General features: G+C 44.4%; 2 protein-coding genes across 7 annotated transcripts; both read right to left on the reverse strand.

Annotated features, from left to right (window-relative positions):
• Positions 1 to 3,508: 3,508 nt before the first annotated feature.
• On the reverse strand, positions 3,509 to 11,015 carry eri1 (exoribonuclease 1). Of its 4 annotated transcripts, none has more exons than XM_018748785.2 (8): positions 10,941 to 11,015; positions 9,010 to 9,139; positions 8,212 to 8,378; positions 7,312 to 7,525; positions 6,219 to 6,302; positions 5,433 to 5,542; positions 5,068 to 5,182; positions 3,509 to 4,905 (listed from the first exon to the last, which is right to left on the reverse strand). In XM_018748785.2, the coding sequence occupies exons 2-8, from the start codon at positions 9,097 to 9,099 to the stop codon at positions 4,663 to 4,665; spliced, it is 1,023 nt and encodes a 340-aa protein (XP_018604301.1). In that variant the 5' UTR covers positions 9,100 to 9,139; positions 10,941 to 11,015; the 3' UTR covers positions 3,509 to 4,662. The 4 variants fall into 4 exon arrangements, with proteins under 4 accessions (XP_018604301.1, XP_018604310.1, XP_018604319.1 ...); XM_018748794.2 differs by lacking the exon at positions 10,941 to 11,015 and adding an exon at positions 10,466 to 10,482; XM_018748803.1 differs by lacking the exon at positions 10,941 to 11,015 and adding an exon at positions 9,207 to 9,442.
• A 4,695-nt stretch (positions 11,016 to 15,710) lies between these two features.
• ppp1r3b (protein phosphatase 1, regulatory subunit 3B) lies at positions 15,711 to 21,848 on the reverse strand. 3 transcript variants are annotated; one of them, XM_018748211.1, is made up of 2 exons: positions 21,660 to 21,848; positions 15,711 to 18,747 (listed from the first exon to the last, which is right to left on the reverse strand). In XM_018748211.1, the coding sequence occupies exons 1-2, from the start codon at positions 21,671 to 21,673 to the stop codon at positions 17,862 to 17,864; spliced, it is 900 nt and encodes a 299-aa protein (XP_018603727.1). In that variant the 5' UTR covers positions 21,674 to 21,848; the 3' UTR covers positions 15,711 to 17,861. The 3 variants fall into 3 exon arrangements, with proteins under 3 accessions (XP_018603727.1, XP_018603736.1, XP_018603719.1); XM_018748220.2 differs by lacking the exon at positions 21,660 to 21,848 and adding an exon at positions 20,852 to 21,363; XM_018748203.2 differs by lacking the exon at positions 21,660 to 21,848 and adding an exon at positions 19,625 to 20,455.
• Positions 21,849 to 22,714: the final 866 nt, after the last annotated feature.

Consider the following 22,714-nt stretch of genomic DNA (forward strand, 5'->3'; position numbering starts at 1 on the left):
GTGTGTCCGCCGACTGCAGTCGCTGCGAATCGGTGCGAGAGGAGCTGCAGCAACGCCCAGGACACACACTGCGTCAGGAGGGGAGAGCCTACCTTCCCGGAGCGGCTCACAGGAACACACACACACACACACACACACACACACACACACAGCAGTCAGAGCCGAGAGGGCGGCAGGGGAACGCGGTGCTTAAGTCTATTAATTCATTGTTAGAAAATCAGAATAATTATAAATAAAGAAAGAAATACATAAACAGGATCATCGTTTACGGGGAGATGTTCATCAGTCATATTCCGCAAGATTCCTGTCTCTCAGCCCATAAATATCATGTGAACGAACGCTTCCTCGGCGGCCCCTATATATTATATCAGTCAGTGTTGTCTTATTTCCACAACTCCGGCCGGAATAAACATGCAGGTGTTCATCACCTTTGCTGCAGGATTTTTTTTTTTTTTTCAGATAATGTGACAGAAAGAGCAAAAGAAAAGACCCGAATGGACGCCCGATGATGAAATGAAAACGCCGCCGTAATTGTTCATTCTGCGGTGAAAAGAAGTCAGTGGCGCCCATTATATGCTCCAAGTGCACGGAGAGCCCGGTGCGGAAAAGTACAGTAGGGCACCAATACTGAACGTGTTGTTGATGTAAACGATCCCTGCGGAGAGCGAAAGCGACGCTCCTTCGGCTTTGTGTGGGGAAAAGGTGAGTTTGGCGCCACACAGTGGACGTCGTGCCGCAGTTCACGTTCACTGCGCTGCCAGAGCGGAGCGCGGGGAGTTCGGTGCCACTTCGCGGTTTTGCTTGATCGCCTGTGAGAACCATGTCTGTGCCAATTCTAATATAGATTTCGAGGTGAATGGCGCAGTGGCGTAGCAGGTCCTGGTCCCTCAGCTGTTCTGGGCCATGGGTTTAGACCTGGGATGTCACACACACTGCTGCTGGAAGGTATGTGAATCCTGTAGGATCTTCTCACGGTCATTGTTCTTGCATAAAACAAACGTAGAAAATTAATAAATGATCATGATTTACACACCTGATCCTACTTACCTGCTTGGTTTAATCGGCGCAATTTAGGGTTCAATATTCTCTAAAGTGAGGGGGGTGCGGTGGCGCAGTGGGTTGGACCGCAGTCCTGCTCTCCGGTGGGTCTGGGGTTCAAGTCCCGCTTGGGGTGCCTTACGATGGACTGGCGTCCCGTCCTGGGTGTGTCCCCTCCCCCTCTGGCCTTACGCCCTGTGTTACCGGGTAGGCTCCGGTTCCCCGTGACCCCGTATGGGACAAGCGGTTCTGAAAATGTGTGTGTGTGTGTGTGTATTCTCTAAAGCCACATAAGGAACTGGTCATTATGCACCTGTTATGTTGATGAGAAAGACAATATTAAAAGAAATTTTGTTAAATAAAATGAGAAGTCCTGATTAAATAAGGATTTCGTGGTAAGACTGATAAAGTTAAGGGACACGAGGAGTTCGCAGTCCTTTGTGCGGCACTGAATGTGCAATAAACTAATGCGGACAACGGCAGTAATATTTGCCCAAGCAACTCTCAGCGCAAACCCACCGTCGCTGAGCTCTTCTCCAAGCTGAACCACCCACCATGTCCCGAAACCAGACCCTGTGAAAGGCGTGACCATCTTTACCAATAACTGTCTTAACAAAAAACAGCCTTAGTTTCTTCTTTACCAAAACTGTCCCTGCTTGCATTACCTTTCGCGGTTTTATTTATCGTGTTACAAATTAGCACAGTAATTAGCATGAAAATGAGGAGCACTTGCAACCAGTGTTACAACAGTTAACGGTTTCATGTTGTAAAGCTTGAAAGTATGGTCCTGAGCTCCAGGTTGTGGCCAGCGCAAGACTGTGGGTACAAGCGGAGGAAATGAGGGTGTTAGGGCTCACACTCCATGACAGGGTTAGGAGCTCAGCAACTGGAGGCCCTTCAAGTAGAGTTGCTGCTCCTCCAGATTGAGAACGGTGGTTTGGGAAACTATCAGGAATGCCTCCTTCCTCGGTGCCTCCAGTGTGACGTGCATCAAGCAAAGCCCCCCAGGAGACCCCAGAGCAGACCCAGACCCAAGATTATACCTCGTCTGAGCTGGGAACACTGGGGGATCCCTCCAAGCTGGCGAGAGTTCCTGTGAAAAGGGAAATATGGGGTCTTTGTTTTGTAATCTGTTGTAGTGGGTAGTGTAGTGGTTAGAGCTGCTGTCCTTAGACCCAAAGGTAATAGGTTTGAATCTCACATCTGCCTGTAGAAAAAATTCTAAGAGGCTTTTTTTGGGGGGGGAAGTGTCACTGAAATAACTAAATGTAAATACTGCTACCATGATTCCCCTTTGGGAAATGGAAGGACAGGTATTCTGTATCGAATGAGAGGTTCGTAACCAAAATGTGAAGCAGGTTGAAATTACTTTCCTTATAAAAGTATGTGGACTTTTATAAATTTGTTATTGGGCACCTGGTAGCACAGTGGTGAGTGCAGCTGCCTTTGGACCAAAAGGTCACAGGTTTGAATTCCACTTCTGCTTGTAGCTACCTACATTTAGGATAAAAGGTACATTACACAGCTATAGAAATAGGTAAACAACTGTAAATGGATTAAGATTGTAAGTCACACACACTGTCTGAAACTGCTTGGCCTATGGGGCTGCGGGGAGCTGGAGCCTAACCCAGCAACACAGGGTGTAAGGCTGGAGGGGGAGGGGACACACCGAGGACAGGACACCAGTCCGTCACAAGGCACCCCCAGAGGGACTTGAACGCCAGACCCACCAGAGAGCAGGACCCAGTTCAACCCACTGTGCCACCGTGCCCCCTCTACACATCGGATATGTCGCTACATATAATTGTGACATTATCATATGAAGGACAAAATGTATAATATTCAACATCTCAAATTGTTACTGGAACATACTACAGCTAGTTAAGTGTGTCCTGTCAAGTCATTTAGTGTTCGGTGCAGTCAGACATTTATCAAACATAAAAAGCTGTATGAAATTGTGCATTATAAGCTGCTTCCTGTGGTTGTTTGATACTTATCTCTCCAGCAGCCACTAAATCCTGTTTTGTACTTGAGAAGACTTCCTATTTTTACTGCATTTTTCAGACTTAAAAGGAGACTCCAGATTTTGTATTTTTGTACAAAAATAAATCATAAGGATTTGGTTGAATCCCCTTACATGATCAATGTCTAAATATACTACAGCCAGTTTACATAAATTTGGGAAGATACAGACTATCAGAGTCCACACACACACACACACACACACACACACACACACACACACACACACTTTCAGAACCGCTTGTCCCATACGGGGTCACGGGCAGGAATAGTCTATTCTGAGTTTTATGCACATAACTCGTGCGATGAACATCGGTGCATAAAGTGGAAAGAAACGAACTACGATTACTTAAGAATCATATCTGCAGCTATGTCTTTCTCCTAATTTAATGTACAAATTGTATTATTTCTGAAATGTACATTGCTTTGGAGAAAAGTGTCTGCTAAATGAATAAATGTAAATTCCAGGACTGTGCTCTGCTGTTTTAACCCAGAAACTATAAGTCACACCTGATATATTGCAAACTGTACCAACGCTGACAAGCAGCAGGTAGACCATGGAGTTGTTTACATCCTGACCCTGACCCAGTTTCGACCTGCCGTCATCTGCAGAACACAAAGTTTGAACTTGCACCTGTTGGGGCCTCTCTGTCCTTGTATTATCCAAACAGCATTAACCCTTCTAGCAAGATGATGTTGCCTAAATATATTACCCAAAGTTCCACACACAACTAAAGTGTCCTGTGTCTTCTTTTGAACATGAAGAGCTCCTCCATATTGTCCTGCTCTACTTAATTTTCTTGGAGTCTGAAAAGTAATTTTATACATCCTGCATTTAGGTTTCCAAATTACACTATAACATACTATCTGGTTATTTTGACAGGAGGTAGAAACAGTTTGCTCCTACTGGAAAGCACCGCTCTTCAAACAAGTGATGGAGAGATTCACTCTACAATGACATCTGGAAGCTGAGTCTGTCAGTTCCACTGCAAGTCCTGAATTCCAAAGGATACTACATGCATCACGATGTGGCCCAGTAGCGAAGCTGAGCACAAGGCAAAGGAAAGTGCCTCGGGGGGGGGTCCTCTACTCTTGTCATACTTCAGGTTGCATAAAGTCACACTGTCAACAGTTTGTACTGCTACAGTGTGTCAATTCAAGTTAATTTTTTTTTTACTGTGTTTTGAAAATAAGTAAAACAGCCAGCAGCAATTGGTCTTATACACAAAAAGTTCACTTGCAAATACAACTGCTTTTGAACCAAATGTGTTCATTTTTGCTGCCAATGTCTGAAAACATTACAAACCATCATTAAAACATAAGACTTTTAATCTAAAGTTTGGCCCACTGTCTCACTCAATCATGTCAATCAATCAATTACATGCCATTTACATTTGCACAGGGCAAGTCCCTAGTACAGTCCTGGAGGATGGGGGGTGGATAATTACCATGTGGTGAAAAATAGACAAATGGATAAAAACAGCTGAAGAGAAAATGTATTAATCAACCAATGTCAAATCCTACTCCTCACTCTTTAAGGCAAAATATTTCTGTTCCTGATTTTACCAGAGTAGATTCTGGAGGGAATGGCAGTGGGCACAGTTAGTTTCTACTGTGTGGATTAAATGGAGGTGGGGCTCCTTCCACAGGGGCAGAGCTGGGTACACTGAGCAACTGGCCAGCGTGCATACGCTCGTTGACCCGCAGTTGGCAGCCATCCTGCAGCATGCGCAAGGCAATGCGTGCAATATTGCACGAGTCATCTAGACCGCAGTGAGGGCGGCCCTCGTATTGTAAGCCCAAATTCTCCAGCATGCTGCTAAGCTTGGTCTGCATCCGGGGAACCTGAGATAGTCAGGAGAGAGAGGAGAAGAAGATGGACAACCAATCATTTGAAGACCACATATTTCATTCTTTCACATACATCTTGATCTTAAAGACTGAAAAATAGCCTGCAAACCTCAACAAGAAACAGAGGATTCTACTAAAACTAAGCAGAAGCCACACCTTGTAGAAGTTCCCATAAGACTTGCGGATGTTGATCCACTTCTTGGCAAACTGGGGGTACCGGATTTGGCTCACGCGACACTGAATGTTAAGGAACTTGCTCATGTCCCAAGACCTGTGGAAAGGCAGAGAGAAAGTCAACCATCAGCAGAAAATTAACATCTTACCATCACTTTATATCTCTACCACTTCCACTTCACATAAATCATTCTAATCAATTTTCTACACTTACATTACTTCTCTAAGGAATTTATTTGCAAGATGCACATTAGGGAAAAACTTGGAAGCTATACAAATGGTGGGAGAGTTACAAACACTTAGAGCTCTGTCAATGTGCCAGTCCAGAAGCACGCCCGTGTTCATACCCATCTGTAAGGACAGCATATTTGTGCTTTATTCCAAGCTCCTTTTCCTGAAGCCACAATACAGCTCTCTGAAGGACATCAGGGAAAGGGTCTGCCTTATCTACAGTTTCCTGGGGGAGCAATAAAGATTTTAATTTCAGTTTCTTAAGGCAATCTGTAATAATTCATCCATTTATTGTTATTAATTGCTTGTCCAAAGCAGATTCGTGATGGTCTGGAGCCTATCCTGGAAGCACATGTTGTAAGGTACACCCAGGAAAGAACAGCAATCAATGCCAGGGCAATCACACACACTCAAACACTTACACATAAATGTTAAATGCAGTTTAGAGTCACTAATTCACATGAAACACATATTTGGACTGGAAGGAAACCAGAGCACCCACAGGAAACAGACACAGAGAACATGCAAACTCCACACAGGGTGAGCTGGATTCAAACTCACAGTCCTAAACCAAAGTCCAAACACTGGGAAGCACCACCATGCTGCCCAGAATGTGTTACCTTGCTACCTTCTTAATGTAGCAGTCACATAATACATACACTGCTTACCTTCTATGGTTAAGCTGCAGAGCAACCACAAGCCCATGTCAAGTTATTTTTCTCTATTTATTTGTTCTCTTGCTTTATGAGCACTTTGAATATGATTACCCAAATGCATAGCATTCTACTTGTACTCCTATAAAGCCAACAGCAAACATGTTGAAAATCAGCCTGTTAAGCTGTCCGTAGTACTGATTTTGTAGTAGTAGTTCCGTAATGATGAGACAGGGAGCACAACCTCACCTGGGATATCCCAGTCAGCTTTATGCAGAAGTCAGACAACTGCGTGTTCAGCACTGGCCGCACATACTCCTGGAATGTGTCCTCCTGGGTAGAAAATGAAAACAGTAGTGTTGAGGGCCTCCGAAATTGGCCAGGACACAGAGCCAGAGTATTGGTGTTGTCTGTCTTGCTGAAGCCTTCCATTCTTGGCAGGGCTGCAAAGGGCAGCAAACCTGAAAAAGGACATCTGCAATTGTTCCAGGGAAAATTGTCAAGAACCCAGCATATATCACAAATACAAGCTGCATCTCACACAGAACCAATAAACAGAAAAGTAGGAACTGGCTCAAAACACTAAATTTCCAGCACAAAATGGATAATGGCGTGAGGAGTACTACGGAAATAGCTGATCTGGAATCAGCGCATACTAATTTTTAAAGAATAAGAAAATAATGATTATTTAGTTGGTGCCCTAATTATAAACTTAATAGAGTGGCATGGTGGCCCAACAAGTAGCACTGTCTCACAGTGCCTAAGTGGTGTGAGAGAACGTGGATTCGATCCTCACTCAGCCTGAGTGGAGTTTCCACGTTCTCTCCATGTCTGCGTGTGTTTCCTCCCACAGTCCAAAGACATGCTGTTCATGTTCACCCATAGTGTGTGAGTGACTGAAAGTGTATTCCACCGATGTATGGATGAGTGACCCATTGTAAGTAGTGTGCAGTACATTGTAAGTCACCTTGGTGAATGGGCCGATAACACTACATAGAGTTCACTGGAAGTCATTTTTCTCCAAAGCTTCTGCTAAATAACTGTACTTAATTGGGACAGAGCTGGTGTGTTAATTATGCTAAAACATATCAATTAACCCTGCTGTCACTGCAGTATATTTTTTGTCCAATTTTCCTTCAATGAAGAAGAAGAAAAAAAAAAAAAAAAAAAAAAAAAAAAAAAAAAAACAGTAAATGCAGCATAAGTGGACTACAATTTTCAGATTTACGCCTTGACTCGAGTTTGATGTTCTTTTCAGTCACCACACATATGAAAACATACGGAAGGTGACCTATCCATGAAAAACAGGACATTTCCCAGAACCCTCAGCACCACAACTCACAATCTCCATCGTGTGTGTGTTGATCAGCACTATGGGGAACTCTATGATCTCATGCAGGAAGTCAGGTGGGTTGTTCTCCTCACAAGTTGCTTCAAAGTCCACCACGCAGATGTAGTCATAGTATGTGTCCGTTTCCCCGCTCTCTGCTGAATGCAGCAGCTTTTGTTTCTTGTAATAGCTCTTCAACCGCTTCTTCAGCACATCCTTCACGCCCCTAAGTGGACAACAACACTAAGCACAACTAGATCTCAACCTAAAAACCCACTAATAACCAAACAACCATAGACTTTTATAGATATATCTATTCTAGTCAATAAATTTAAGGTCAACACTCAAATTCCAAGAGTGACTCCACTCCATCTTTTGAACCAGCAACTTTTAAATCACACTAGCTTATGCGTGAAGCCACATAATGCCCAAAAATCAGAGAACTACCAGCCAAAACAAAACACCAGGTTTTATTTCTGTTATTCTGAGCACCTGTGAAACTGTATAAACAAACATGCGCAGGGCAGGCTGTAAAATAAAACTGTCTTGAGATATGTGGACAGCTGGTAGCATAGTGGTTGGAGCTGTTGTCTTTGGACCGAAAGGTCGCAGGTTCCCAAGCAAAGTACTTACTGGAAAAATTTTAGGGTAACATTACCCAGCTATATAAAGGGGTAAATAACTGTAGGTAGATTAACATTGTAAATTGTTTTGGTGAAAAGCATCAGCTAAATGAATATTCATTTAGCTGATGCCCAGCCCCTTTCCCAACTCTTTGAGTTAACATGTGTGTGGGTTATCCTTCTTGCATTAGATCAGACTCTGGCAAAGCAGCTATTCTGCACAGCGCAAGCTGCACAGGGGCAGGGATCTTGCACAGGGTAAAAGTAAAGTGCTCACTGCCCATCTCACCTGGTATCCAGTTTTAACTCTGCCAGCTTGCCCCGGAGCTCATCCCTCGTCATACGGTTGATGTGTCCGTTAGCCAGGGCGATCTCTTTGTACACCGGGTCGCTGAACTCGCTCCTGACGGACGGGCTGGGGGTTTCGCTGTCACCTTCGGGGCCGCACGGCTTGACCTGGACACAGTCAACACATAACACAGTGTCAATTCTACACTTTTGTTCTGTCTGGAATACGAGTAATTTAAAAATAAAAATAAAAAGACAAAAGCAACTGGGTGTTCCACTGCGGCAATTTAAACACGTGGTAACGGACCCTAAAACCTGGGGGCCACCTGGTGGTTTGAGCTTCTGCCTTTGAACCCAAACATCACAGGTTCGAATCCCACCTCCAAATGTTGAGCAAAGTGCTTACCCTAAATTGCTCCAGTAAAATTACCAATTTGTGTGGGTAAATAATTGTAAGTATCTTAACACTGCAAGTCGCTTGGAAAGAAACATCAGCTTGACTAACATAACAGACAGAGGCAGAGTAGCGCGCGCGGAATTGAATGGGGCAGAAATTTGAAATCTTTTCAAACATGTCTGTCTGACGTAGCTTAATAAAAAAGTTCACGGCGCTTCCTATTTTGTACAAATACTGCTGTGTAACGATGTTGCTGAGACATTGATTGATTAAAGGCAGTAATTTGCAAAGCAGCTGAACAACAACGTCAACGCACGGCACGGCCGCGAAGACCAAGAAGAGACGAGGCTCAGGTTCACGTGACGGTTGGTTCAGTCAAGACAAGTCAGTCACCAGACAGACCTGACGCGGCTTCTCTTCCTTCTCGGACTCAGCACACGACTTCTTCTTGTCGGCGTCTTCCACACAGATGTTCTCCTTTTGGTCCTCCATGAGCGTATCGTATGTCTTACTTAATCAGCGCCGTATTCCGCTGAAAAAAAAGGCGGAGATATAATAAAAATCCGAGCCGCTCGAGTCAGTCAGTCAGTCTCACGAACCGCTTCGACGTTTCGCTCGCTCTTCCCGCCTCTCTGCTTCCCCGCCGCTCAACAATCCCATCGGTTTCGGGCGCGCGCTCGCAGTCGGCCCGGAAATGCCGGCGAAAGCGGAGCTGTTTCATTCAGTGCCGCGCCATGTCCGCGCGGAAACACAACGGCTGCACCGCTTTCGCGAGGCCGTCCATACGTTTCGGGGGCTTTTGAAACGTAAACACCACGGCTTCCGGCTCTTCTTCCGGTTGACCTGACGGCGTCTGAGAAACTGTGTTTCCGCCATCTACCGCGTTGGAGGAGTCATTTCCTAACAGGCACGCACGCAGGCACGCACGCAGGCATGCACGCAGGCACGTACGCACACTCGAGACAGTTTAGATCCGCTAATCAATCTGAACCACACGTCCTTGGACAGTGGGAGGAAACCGGAGCACCCTGGAGAAAACCCACACCAACATGCTGAAAACATGCAAAATCCAACACACACTGGGCCGGATCCAAACCCGTAGCCCAGGAGCACCACACGCCGCCATACCCATATGTAGGAGTGGATTTTGTGTCTCGGCCGACTTACATCTTATACTCATATCATGTTCCTGTTTTATACATTGGGGTATTCTCACTGTACCAGTTACCTTGCTTGAGGGTACTACAGCACAAGAGGGATTTCTTTATATTCTAATATTAGAGACACAAAAATGAGCAAATGACTAGTTTCTACTTTCAAGTTTAGCGCCATAGGTACAAGTACCGTGTACAAGTATCATGAAGTTCTTCTTGAATGCTTCTCCACAGACTGTGAACAAAAACAGTAGATAATTCTGCACAAAGCAATAACAATGACAATGAGAAGGTTACAGCAGATAGTTCGGACTGCTGGAAGAATCATCGGCACCCCCCGGCTCTCCGAGAACTGCACTCGTCCAGAGTCAGTAAAAGGGCTAGCAAAATCATTCTAGACCCCTCACATCCAGGCCACTTCCTCTTCGAACCTTTGCCATCTGAAAGAAAAATTTCTTTCCTCAGGCCATCTACCTCATGAACAGCTAAATCCCCCCTAGAGAGTAAATCAGTGCAATACACAACCCTATTGATATTTATATTTATATCTATTTATCACATCATATCTCTTACTCACATTCCCTTGCATTTGTATAGAACATACGTGTACATACAAATGATGTCGAGTGACTATTTTTTGTATTTTGTGTACTTTATATTTTTATGTATTTTTTATCCTTTATTCACATATTCTATCTTCTCACCTGTGTCTTGTCACTGTCACTCTGTCTGTGTGCTGTGGAAGTTTCTGTCACCAAGACAAATTCCTTGTATGTGTGAACATACTTGGCAATAAAGCTCGTTCTGATTCTGATTCTGATTCTGAGTAATGCTGACAATAACAATAAATAACGGTAACAATATTAACAGTAAATAACAGTAGGCAGCCAGAGAGCTCAAAACATGAGGATGTTTAAAGTAACAGCGTGATGTGCGTGAGCACAGGAGGAAACGAACTGTTCAGGTCATCATCACCAAATGTACTTGTTCCATTTCTCTGTGTTCTTCCTGCACTTTTGGCATCGTATGTTGGACACACTGAGACAGCGTGGTCGGGAGGGCGCTTTACAAAAACGAACTGAAGTGAACTCGGCTGAATTGAATTGTTTTGCTGAAAAGTGTGCTGCTCCAACGGCCAAGGTCACCTGAGATTAAATAACACTTTGGAACCAGACTCACTTTTGCTTTTCAGTTGTATGTCCAGTCACCTGTACCGTGGAGCGCAGTGCAGGTAGGTGCCTGTACCATGTTCCGTGTGCCTTCCTGTTGAGTAACTCTGAGACTATGTTGTGCCTTCCCTCATTTCTCAGGCTCGCTGATGACCGTGGTATGAATCACATGGGAAAGGGTGCAGTGTTAGCATGCACCTCAAACTCTGAGTCTGCTTCACAATTGAGCAACCAGGTCACTCATTTAATAACAAATTATTTCTCACAGAACAGAGGTGTGTCCATCACACTCACACACACATTTTCAGAACCGCTTGTCCCATACGGGGTCGCGGGGAACCGGAGCCTAACCCGGTAACACAGGGCGTAAGGCCGGAGGGGGAGGGGACACACCCAGGACGGGACGCCAGTCCGTCGCAAGGCACTCCAAGCGGGACTCGAACCCCAGACCCACCAGAGAGCAGGACCGTGGTCCAACCCACTGCGCCACCGCGCCACCGCACCCCCCGTGTGTCCATCAGTCATCCGTAAATTTATATTTTTCATCACGATGTGAAAAACACTCGCTCTCATGCTTATTTCCGGGCTGTTTATTGCCTGGGGCAACAGGAGTGTAAAACCCTGCCAACTAGGAAGCAGATAACATCAAATTATACAGCATGATGGAATGAAAAGTGGAGCCACAATAAACAAAGTGAATACAGGTGGTGTGAATGTTTTAAGGGCTTGGAACTGAACATCTCATTCTGAGTTCTTTAGTCAACAAAAGGGAGCCTTACCCAACTCAGAACCTTCTGGAATACATGCTGGTCAGACCGGTAGTTACAGCCAGGTACCAGGTATTTTCAAGCAATTCGTTGAAGCATGAAGATAGAAACTGAGAGGTTTCATATTTTTAATTTTAAAATTAACCATTGATTGATGTACACAGGGTCCTTGATGTTAAAACAATCGGGACTGAAAAGGTGGTCCCGTTCATCAATTTGTTAGTAAATCCAAAGTCACTTTTATCACAGCGTCACGGTCAATAAAACCTTAACAATACAGACATTCCTTGATTTATTCACAAGTTAGATCCTGTAAAAACACTCAGATAATGCTACACATAAAAAAAAAAAAATTCTCTCTAAAAGTATATTTATTCCATTTACCTCAACCGTTCATCCAATGCTGGGGTTCAGTGGTCGGCCGCCTGTCCTGGAAACAGTCACAGGGTACACCCACGATGGTTTATTTTTAAACATTAAAATTAAGTGTACTTTAAAATTACTGAAAATAAATACTTCATTTTCCACAGGTATCTTTTAAATGCTGATTGTTGACCAATTCATCCCATAAGCACATGTAATGTTTGTCAGCATCTGGACACTTTCTCACACTATCAATAACTGCTTATTCTAAGGCAGGGTTGTGGTGGACCGTAGACTATCCCAGATGGCGTAGGGCACTAGGCCATTCAGGGTATATGCTGGACAATGCCAGTCCACTGCACAATATTTACACACTCCAGGGAAATTCAGTTACTAATCCATCTGAAACGTGTCCTTGAATTGTGGGAGGAAACAAGAGCACCCAGAGGACACCAACACGGGGAGAATGTGGCATGATGTCACGGAAAGCAGTGCTGTTGTCTCACAGCACCTGGATGATGCAAATAAAAATATCTATAAAAGAGTAATAGACTGTAGGTAGTACTGTAGTATATCTACAGTTGTAAGTTATTCTTGAAGAAAAGGCGTCAGCTAAATACTACACACTATTCACCGTATGTGTCTGTTAGATGAATAAGTGTCAACATTCAAACCCCACACTGAGCTAGTTTACATTTACTCTTTTAGCAGATGCTTTTCTCCAAAGGGACTTCCAAGGAACACTGTGTATTAGTATCAGCCCAAGGTGGCTTGCAGCACTAGATACACTACTTACAAGTCACTCATCCCTTTACCTGGGAAATACTCTCTGTGTCACTCACTCACTCACACACACACTAAGCGTGATTTTACAGTGACCAATCCATCTGAACAGCATGCTTTTGGCCTGTGGGAGGAAATTGGAGCACCTGGAAGAAACCTATGTAGACACAGGTAGAGCATGCAAACTCCACACAGACTGAGCAGGGATTATACCCACGTCTATCGCACCACCCAGATGCTGAGACGGCAACGCTACATGCTCTGTCACTGTGCCATTTCAAACCCACATCTTGCTGTATCATATGTTACATTAAAAAAAAGGTAGTAGGCAAACCTCAACTTCTTTTCTGAGTAGGTTCTGTAAAAGTCTCCGATATAGCCATTATATTTTACATTTACATTTATGCATCTAGCAGTGGGTGTGGTGGCGCAGTGGGTTTGGGCAGGTCCTGCTCTCTGGTGGGGCTGGGGTTCGAGTCCCGCTTGGAGTGCCTTGTTATGGACTGGCGTCCCGTCCTGGGTGTGTCCCCTCCCCTTCCAGCCTTGCACCCTGTGTTGCCGGGTTAGGCTCCTGTTTGCTGCAACCTCATCTGGGACAAGTGGCTTCAGCCAATGTGTGTGCATTAAGCAGATGCTTTTCTCTAAAGCAACATACATCTCAGAGAAAATACAATCTGTGCATTGCCTTAGGAGAAAGCTGAAAGCTGCAGATGTGTGATTCTTAAATACTGTTAGTTTCCTTCACCATATGCACCAATGTTCCTAACAAGTAGCTGCATAAAACTTTACCAGAATTTCGACAATTTATAATCACTTTCCTAGTAGTTTTTTTTTTTGAGATACAGATAAACATTTGCGTTACATTGCAGGAGTAGCTGTGTAAGGGATTTATCCGAGCATGATCATGAACATTTTTATCTTACATGAACTTAAGAGATCGTGGGCGAGGTGAATCGGAAAGAGATTACTTTTAAGACCTTTTTTAAATGAGGACAGAGATTCAGCAGCTCTGAGTGAGAGGAGGTGGTTATTCCACCACAACGGAGCCAGAACTGAGAACGTCCGTGCTTTACATTTCGTGCATGGGGCCACCAAGCTGGCAGATGTGGAAGAGTGTAGCAGTCTGGTTGGGGTGTAGAGGATGATCAAGTCTTGTAGACAGCTTGGAGCAGTTCTACTGATGCATTTGTAAGCCATAACCAGGATCTTAAATTTGATCCGGGCAGCTGTAGGAACCAGTGCAGAGAAATGAGTAGAGGAGATACATGGGAACGCTTCGGCAAGTCAAACACAACTCAGGCAGCAGCAGCAGCGTTCTGTATCAGCTGTAGAGGTTTGATGGCAATAGCAGGAAGGCCACACAGGAGAGAGCTGCAGTGTCCAGACAGGATGCCACCATGGCCTGGACAAGTAGTTGGGTCTGTTGTGAGGTAAGGACAGATCCTGCAGATGTTATGCAGGATGTATCTGCAGGTCCGGGTTGTGGCTTCAATGTGCTGAGAGAAAGATGGACATGAGTCAGTCATCACTTCCAGACTCTTAACCGAAGAGGTAGGCAAAACGAGTGAGTTGTCTAGTTTTATTGAGAGATCGCGACAGGAGGACAGGTCAGGTGGGAGGTGCAGGATCTCTGTTTTTGGACAGGTTGTGTTGAAGGTGGCGAACAGACATCCATGTAGAGATGTCGGACAGGCAGGCAGCGACATGTGCGGAAATGTCTGATGCTCCAGGTGGGAAAGAGGGAGAGCTGGGTATCAGCAGCATAGCAGCAGTATTTGAATCCATGGGAGGCAATGACAGGGTCAAGGGAGGAGGTCTAGACTGAAGAGCAGAGGACCCAATACCAATCCCCATATGCGATGAGATAATTTGACTTGAATATAACAAGAAACTTTTTCTCCACAAAGTAATGCAGATTAACAACTGATTGTATAAACTTGTGCAATGTTTTTCATCTTTTACTGACCGCTCAGATACCAGACAAGCTGTAGGAACTGTGGAAGGCAAGTTAAAAAAATCACTCAGTCCCACATCGCTACTCCTTGGGTGCATTGTGCTGCCGAGGTCATAGCTGCGTGCAGAAAGGTGAGTCACGTTTCCTCTGCAGCAAGGTTTTGAAAAGAGTGAAAATACAATTATTTTGAAAAGGTACCTTCAAAAATCTGTAGCTCAAGTGTTTGTAGCAAAAACCCAGTGAACTGTAAATCATTAAACATTATGTATATTGACCTTAAGCTTGTACTTCCTAATCAAGTGATTTTTTTTTTTTTTTTTTAAGAGATTTTAGCAAGTTAGTGAAGTTTTCTGTGATAAAAATTAGGTCTTCACTTTTTTTTTTTTTTTATAACCCAGTCAAATTCAAGCCTCAGGCTGCTTGAAGGAAAGGGTTAGGGAAGGCAGGGAGAGGGGAAAAAAAAAAAGTGCAATTACTTAAATCTTGGGTTACTGGTTACAACTTTCCAACATTCAAACATGCATGCAATAAAGTTAAATCAAGTTTAGCACTCAATTTACCAGCACAAGAAAGTAAATTCATATTTCAATTCATATTTCAGCAAGGGCATTTTATGAACACGGGGCACAGTGGTGCAGCAAGTTTGGCTTAGTCCTGCTCTCTGGTGGGTTTGGGGTTCGAGTGCCATCCTGGGTGCGTTCCCTCCCCCTCCAGCCTTGTGCCCTGTGTTGCTGGGTTAGGCTCCGGCTCGCCACGACCCCACTCGGAAAAAGCGGGGTCAGACAGCGTGTGGCGTGTGCATTTTATGAACGTGAAATCATGCACATGTGGACAACAGCAAGACAGGAAGATGCAAATGTGTGAAGTCAGCAGGAACAAAAAGTAGAGAAGATGGAATCAGTAGAAATTAAACATTAAGGGTATCTTTATTGTGCAAGTCAAAGTTTGCATTAAAAGCCCCCCTCCCCCATTCAATGGTATACTTAATACTTTAAAAAGCACACTGACAATCCACAATTATTTTTGGGGGGGGGGTCATTATCAGATTTGTCCTTGTTGCCAATAACATTTTAGAAGGCAGTTCGGTCATCCTTTACAGATCCGGAACAAAATGCACAAAACACTTAAATACAGTGACTGCTCTTTAAGAACTGGGGATGACCACCTAAAATATTCAAACCAGTTCATAAAAGAAACGGGACATTTAAGTGCCATTCTATGGTTAAATCATCCAGAAACATCTGTCTCCGATCCATTAACCAAAACCAGTCACTGAACTTCACTGTCAGTCCAACCAAAGAGTGAACCCATTCTCAGCTGATCTTCTGAGGCCTGCTTTACATTCATTTACTCAGCGTAAATTCAATTTCTAAAAACAGCATCAGAGCCCATTGAAAGTGCAGAAGATTTGGTTTCAATTCTAGAAAAAGAACCAACCACTGGTACACACCTTGTCTTTTTTTATTTTTTAAACTATAAACAATAAAGCATCAGGTTCTTCGGCAGAAGGGAATTGGATCTGACATGTTCTTACGTTTCCACAAGGAACAATACATAGTTGATAAACAAAATTACAACACAATATAGTCTTTCCTTAAATATTTGTAGTTTATATTTTAAATTATGTAGTTAAAACTATTGCATAAGCCCAAAAACTGAACATTCAGGAAACATCTGATATTTACAAAAACAGCAATATTAAAAATCTACAGAATTTAAAAAAAAAAAATCCTGTAGAACATCTGGCAGAGTGGAGTACAACTTCTGTGGGTGTTCTTTGGGGCTCTACCAAATACCGAGGAATGCAAGTGTACCCCAAAGGCATTCCTTCAGTCTCTCCCTCACATCTATGGTCAGTCAAGTGATGGGTGACCACAACATGATGTCCTGTGGAATAGTCACCATGGCCAAACCCTCATACCCTCAACTGTAGCATGGTGGCAGGCCACTAAGCAGGAAGAATAGATAGGATCTGGGCTTTTGCTGAAGAAAGACCCAGAAAGTATACCAACAGGAAGACAGATCAGCAAGAAACCAGCTTGAAGTCAGATGAGCAACCTGAGTGCCAACCAAAAGACCTGTTTATCTTGTGCATTGGCCCACATCCTACATACTTGGGACGGGTGCGGTTCAACAGCCAAAAAAGCATTAATTGCAGAGAATGCCTACTGTGACAACGTGCATTTGGGGAAACAAGGCAAAGGCCAAAAAGACTCCTCACAATTCTGACATGAACCAACAGAAAGTGATGTCCTGGCGTTATACCTGTACAAAAGGGTCGGTCCAAGACAGACTAAGATACCCATTTTATTCTCAGAACTGGTTCCCCTTTCGGAAACATCACTCCAATCAGCCTGGATGTGTAGTTTTGCACTGACGCATCAGTGGTCAGGTTCTGGTAAAAGTCAAGCGCAGTTTCCTGTTGCATCAGCACAGAGCCGCCATCCTCTTACATCACACAGCAAGAGGGCACGTAGAGCACACAGCTGTCTGACAGGTGATCTTTTCCCTTATTGCAATGATCTGCTAACAGATTTTCTATTCTGACACTGGTAAAGAATAATCTTGAACAAATTTTGAAAAACAATGTATACATTTCATATTTCTTAGCCATCAAGCATGACACCCTCTATAGTCTTCCATGCTTGGCCTGCAATGTCAGTCTTCTTCACCAAGCAACTGAGCCATAGAGGGGGAGAAGGAAAGAAAAGGAGGGGGAAAAAAAAAAAGAAAAAACCCATCTTTCAGATATAGTAGTGAACTGGCATCATTAAATATTGGCATTAGATTGCAAAGCCAAACAGATCTCAAGTCAAAGGTTCTACAGTGAATTTCAGATCACAAAAGGTCACCTTTTTGTTCCCCTCCAAGATTCACAGCTCTGGTGGGTCCAATACAATGTGTGACACTGCTGATAGAGGCAAATACATTAACATGACTTCAGTGCCTTGCCTAGCACACCTTTGAGACTTTACTGCTCCCCATAATTCACATTTTGCATGAACAGTATAAAAAAAAAAACCCCAGAGTTTCTGCCTCCATTTACATCTGATCTCAGGAAGCATCAGTAGTAGGGCCCAATCTCCTCATAACCAGCGTAACTTGGCCACTCAGGGAAGATCCCGTGGGCACATCGCGGGCTGCCATAACGGTCAATGTGGACACCCAGGCTGCAGAGGTCTTTCATTGTGGACTTACTCGGGGGGCCATTCTTCAGCACCGACTGAACCAGCCTGTAGTTCTTGCCCTGGTTGCTATCCCAGTAGGTGTGGCCATCGATCTCGTAAGATATGGCAAACTCAACGCGCTCATGTGGGGGGACCTGCTCTGGAAGGCTTACTTCAAAGGAGAAGGTGTCACGGTCAGACCCTGTGTAGGTGTCCCGCACATACTGGCACTCCACATCTGTGTAGCTCTTCCAGGTGTCGAAGGTGATGCGGACCTTAACACACTTCCTGAATGCGAGATTCTTTACCTTGACAGTGCCAGCCAACACCCTTTCCTTCAGCACGCAGTGCTCAAGGCACACGCATTCGTTGTCCAACCGCTTGCGGAACTCTGGATAGTCTGCAGACGGTTGAGCAAAGTCAAGGACTAGATTGTCCTCATTGATGGACAGGTCAGCTACAGAAGTGAAGAGCTCCTGAATGCTAAGTGGGATATCAGGGTCATCAAACTCTGAGAAGACTTTAACCATGGTCAATGCCTGGCCCTTGTGGTCAGCAAAGGACACCTGCTTTTTGGTCTTCCCATTCTCCTTGTTACTACCAGTCTGCTGCTGGTGCGGGGGCTGCGGGCTCAAACGAAGTTCGGAACATGGATGCAGGCATGGCCTTAGGGGCTTCACCAGTCTGGAAGTCCTCCTGCACTGGAAGTTGTCTCTTGCGAGGTACATCGGCATGGCAAACTCCACAGGCATTGCCGACTTGTGAGGAAGGAAGCTGAACAAGCTGCAGATTAAAAATATAAAAAAGTTAACATCCTGTAATGCTCCAAACAGCTATTAAAGAGAAAGCCCAAGAGCATATATATATATATATACACACACACACACACACACACACACACACACACACACACACACACACAGGGTTACAAATGTCCCAACATCAACTGTTGCACATGGCAATTCAGTCTACTGATAAATGTAAGGCATGCATGGGATTTCATCTGAAAGGGATTCCTATTGGTTACAGATGCGTTTGAAAAATAATTCCGACATTCCTCAGAAGCAAAACTCTCTCTATACAATAAATATATATATTATATATAAGCAGCAAGTTGTGGTAGAACTGATATCTTTCCTAAAAAGACCTTCCTTTCACATTGCTGAGTCTATCTTTAGCACAACAAGTAACTTGCTTCCTTGTCAAAAGGAAACTTCTCCACATCTGGTGACCCAGGACCCCTTGGGCAATGAACCATAACATAGGGAGTGTCATCATAGCAAAATAAGACTTCTCATTACGAAAGCAAACTCAACTGGAGGTGTCGTATTTTAATAGTCTTTTTTAAAAATGTAATAAAGAAACAGGGGTAGGGGGTCCATAGCATTTCTGCACTGACTTCAAACAAAGGAAAGTCTTTCCCCAGTTACCCAAACGGCTTGAAACTTAGATTCACTTTTATCTTGTTGGCTTAGTGGTTTTTGGAATTTGTACACACCAGTTCAGGCTCATGGCCAATAATCTGCAGCAGTGTGTGGAAAGTAAAAGATGGTGTACTAAAAAATTAGAAAAAAAAAATAGCATATGAAGCTAAAGCAGAACCGAAACACTGTCACGACTTGCGTGCATCTAAGAACTAAGGGTCGAGGACTAATTTTACCTGTAGCAATGAGAGATACTGTACATTCCACTTTCTGCAGCATCCTGTGTGGTGTTGACGTCTTCATTTACATTCATTTCAAATCCTACAGTTCATTACTTTGTGAAAGTTGCCAATTATTAACCTTGAGCTTTAAAGGAAGCAACAACTTTGCAGAGGAAGGTTGTCGGTTTCAGTCCTTGATGGGGATTACCACGTAGGCGTACCTTTTTAATGCACCACCCCATTTCAAAAGATTCTGTACGAAGACCGTTCCCAAAACCGATACATTTCCACTCAAGTGCCCACTGCGTATTTAAAATGTATCCATATAATAATACTGCAATATAAGATGCCGCGCGCAGAGAAAGCATCCGCCTCGGTGAAGTTGTAACCTCCATCCCGAAATTACACACCGACTCAAGCTTTATATTTTACTACATATTTCAGGCCCGGTTATAATAAATAAATAAATTAAAATCAACTGCGGCTGAAAATAGCTCAGTTTGTTAGGTAAGCATAATCAGACGGAGAACAAATAATGACAGAGCCATTCTTGTAGTTGCATCAGCAGGAGTCAATGACAGCAGGAGGCTCCCGTTTTGAAAGTCTGAGCAAATTTCAACACGTACAGTGCAAATAGTCCCGCAGCGAGAGGAATTTCAACTTCCATGTGCGCCCTGAGACCGTTCCCACTGACTCGCGTGGGGGAAATATTGCCGCTTTTTCCAGTAACTTAGGGTTTTGCAGAATTAGCTTAAACCGAGATTCGTTACATACGAATATATATTTAAGGGGGACGGTGGCGCAGCAGCGGGCTTGGCCAGGTCCTGCTCTCTAGTGGGTCTGGGGTTCGAGTCCCGCTTGGGGTGCCCTGCGATGGACTGGCGTCCCGTCCGGGACGTGTCCCCTCCCCTTCCAGCCTTGCGCTGCCGGGTTAGGCTCCGGTTCGCCGCGACCCCGCTCGGAACAAGCGGTTTCAGACTGTGTGTGTGTCAGCGTATGTTCAAAAAGCTGAAACATTCGCCAGTTCGTTACGTGACACGCGAAGCGTTTCGTAAACAGGCTTCCGTAGCCCTAAAGGCTAAGAGAAGCGAAGCTGCGGTGTTCGGATTAACACTAACAGTTACCTTGTCCCGCTGCTTCGGGACGGAGGGAGGCTCCAGAGCATCCTACAGACACTTCTCTCCCTCTTTTCTTGCCCCTCTGAATATTTACGAAAACAACGAGAAACAAGTGGTAACTGACCTGGGGCACTCCATTTTCGTACGTTGGACGTTCTTTTCTGCTTCTGCTGCTTCTTCCTGGTTTTGCGAGCTGCAGACGTTTTTATTTTTTCGGAACTGCGGAGTTCCGGCTTCCCGACGCTGAACGAGTCGCTGCGAACCCGCGGCACCAACGAAGCTCCGCTCACTTACTACGGGGCTCGGAGGCGGCAACCAACCAGTGCTTTGCGCGAATCTTTGTCCTCGAATCGGCTTCCACAATTAATTAATATATACGCACTTTTGTTTCACACCCATGATGTAGCGCTTGCTTGGGGTCCTGGTTACAATTTACAGTAATTAATGACGGTCCGGCGTTCAAATCCCTGCTACACAACACACACCTCACATATTTACCACAATAGAAATACACACACACGTAGGCAGTTCATTGATAATTTGATTATTTATACATCCCCAGGAACAAACGGGGCTTGAACCTAATCATAATAGTGCCATGCAAAATCAGGTCCAACCCCCGCGATGATGATCATCATCATCATCATCCCAGTGTGAAATACGGCAAACGCATGTGAACGCAACAACTCCGCAAAACAAGACTTTGCGCCTTTTAATGTTTTTTGGAAAACGCCTAGGAGGAGAAATACTGTATTGAGCTATTAAAAAAAAAAAAAAAAAAAAAAAAAAAAAAAAAAGCGAGTCAAGACCCCTGAAAGAGAGAATTAAAACTCAGATGAACATGACTTGATTCATTCGCTGATGCGTGGCGAAATTATCTCTCTCCGTGTGTTTGGGAAAAGTTGCGATGGATTTGTTACGTTTTAACTTACCTGGCGCAATTCATCTAAGACCTGAACAGATATTCTGCAAAGAGAAGCGCACGCCGATTCTGGCCGCCACGGAACGATTTCAGCGAGCTCTACACGGCGCTTCGCTCGCACAAAACCACGCCACACGAGCCATCGCAACGCTACTCTACCAGACCCGTGCGCCTGCCGGCCATTCGAATATCAAGTTGCGTTCACGTGAACAAGCTCCCCCAGCCAATCGCCGCCGACTCTGCAGGCGTGACAGCAGCGGCAAGGGCCACCTGGAGTCCGGGCCGTACGAAGTCACGTGACGCCCTGGAATCGCCCAGGTTAAAGAGCGCGATTTCACCTTCAGAGAACGTGTACAATTCAAAGTTTGGGTTCGAAGCAAACATAACTGTATACAACCTGTTCCGCCCATTGCCCCCATGCAGATGTTAATAACAAGCACGAGAGTGCACGAGACTTTGTTAAGAACAGCTAAATGAATAAATGTAGATGTAAAGAAGCGCTGTTCTCTCCCGGCGTGGTAAATTTACATCTATTTATAATTTAGCAGACGCTTTTCTCCAAACGACTTCCAATGAACTCTCGGGGACAGCTGGTAGCGCAGTAGTTAAAGCTCATGGCTTTGGATCCAAAGCGCAGGTTTGATTCCCCACCTCGGGCTGTAGTACCCTTGAGCAAGGTACGGACCCTGGGCCTAATTGCTCCAGTAAACTTACCCAGCTTGTATGCGTAAATAGTTGTAACGTTAACACTGTAACTTGCTTTGGAGAGAGGTGTCACACTGATGTCGTCAGCTGGATGAATAAATGTAGTATTATCAACCCCCACACCTTTCACTGAGGTGACTTACACTGCTAGATACATATTTATTCATTTAGCAGACACTTTTCTCCAAAGCGACGTACACCTCATAGAAAGCACAATTTGTGCATTACCTTAGGAGAAAGAGGTACTAATTAATAAGAGGTAATAATTGCAGACGTGTGATTCTTAAGTACAGTTAGTGTCTTTCCACCATATGCACCAATGCTCATCACACGAGTATCGATGATTTCGGATCTCACACA

Source organism: Scleropages formosus, chromosome 6, assembly GCF_900964775.1.
Source record: "Scleropages formosus chromosome 6, fSclFor1.1, whole genome shotgun sequence".
NCBI lineage: Eukaryota > Metazoa > Chordata > Actinopteri > Osteoglossiformes > Osteoglossidae > Scleropages > Scleropages formosus.

Coding starts and splice junctions, on each gene's coding strand:
- eri1 (XM_018748785.2), bottom strand. CDS start 9,099: ATGGAGGACCAAAAGGAGAACATCTGTGTGGAAGACGCCGACAAGAAG. Junction 8,379..9,009: donor AGGAAGAGAAGCCGCGTCAG/GTCTGTCTGGTG, acceptor GACTGTGTCCAG/GTCAAGCCGTGCGGCCCCGA. Junction 4,906..5,067: donor CTTATGGGAACTTCTACAAG/GTGTGGCTTCTG, acceptor TGACTATCTCAG/GTTCCCCGGATGCAGACCAA.
- ppp1r3b (XM_018748203.2), bottom strand. CDS start 19,701: ATGAATGTAAATGAAGACGTCAACACCACACAGGATGCTGCAGAAAGT. Junction 18,748..19,624: donor AGTATCTCTCATTGCTACAG/GTAAAATTAGTC, acceptor TTTAATCTGCAG/CTTGTTCAGCTTCCTTCCTC.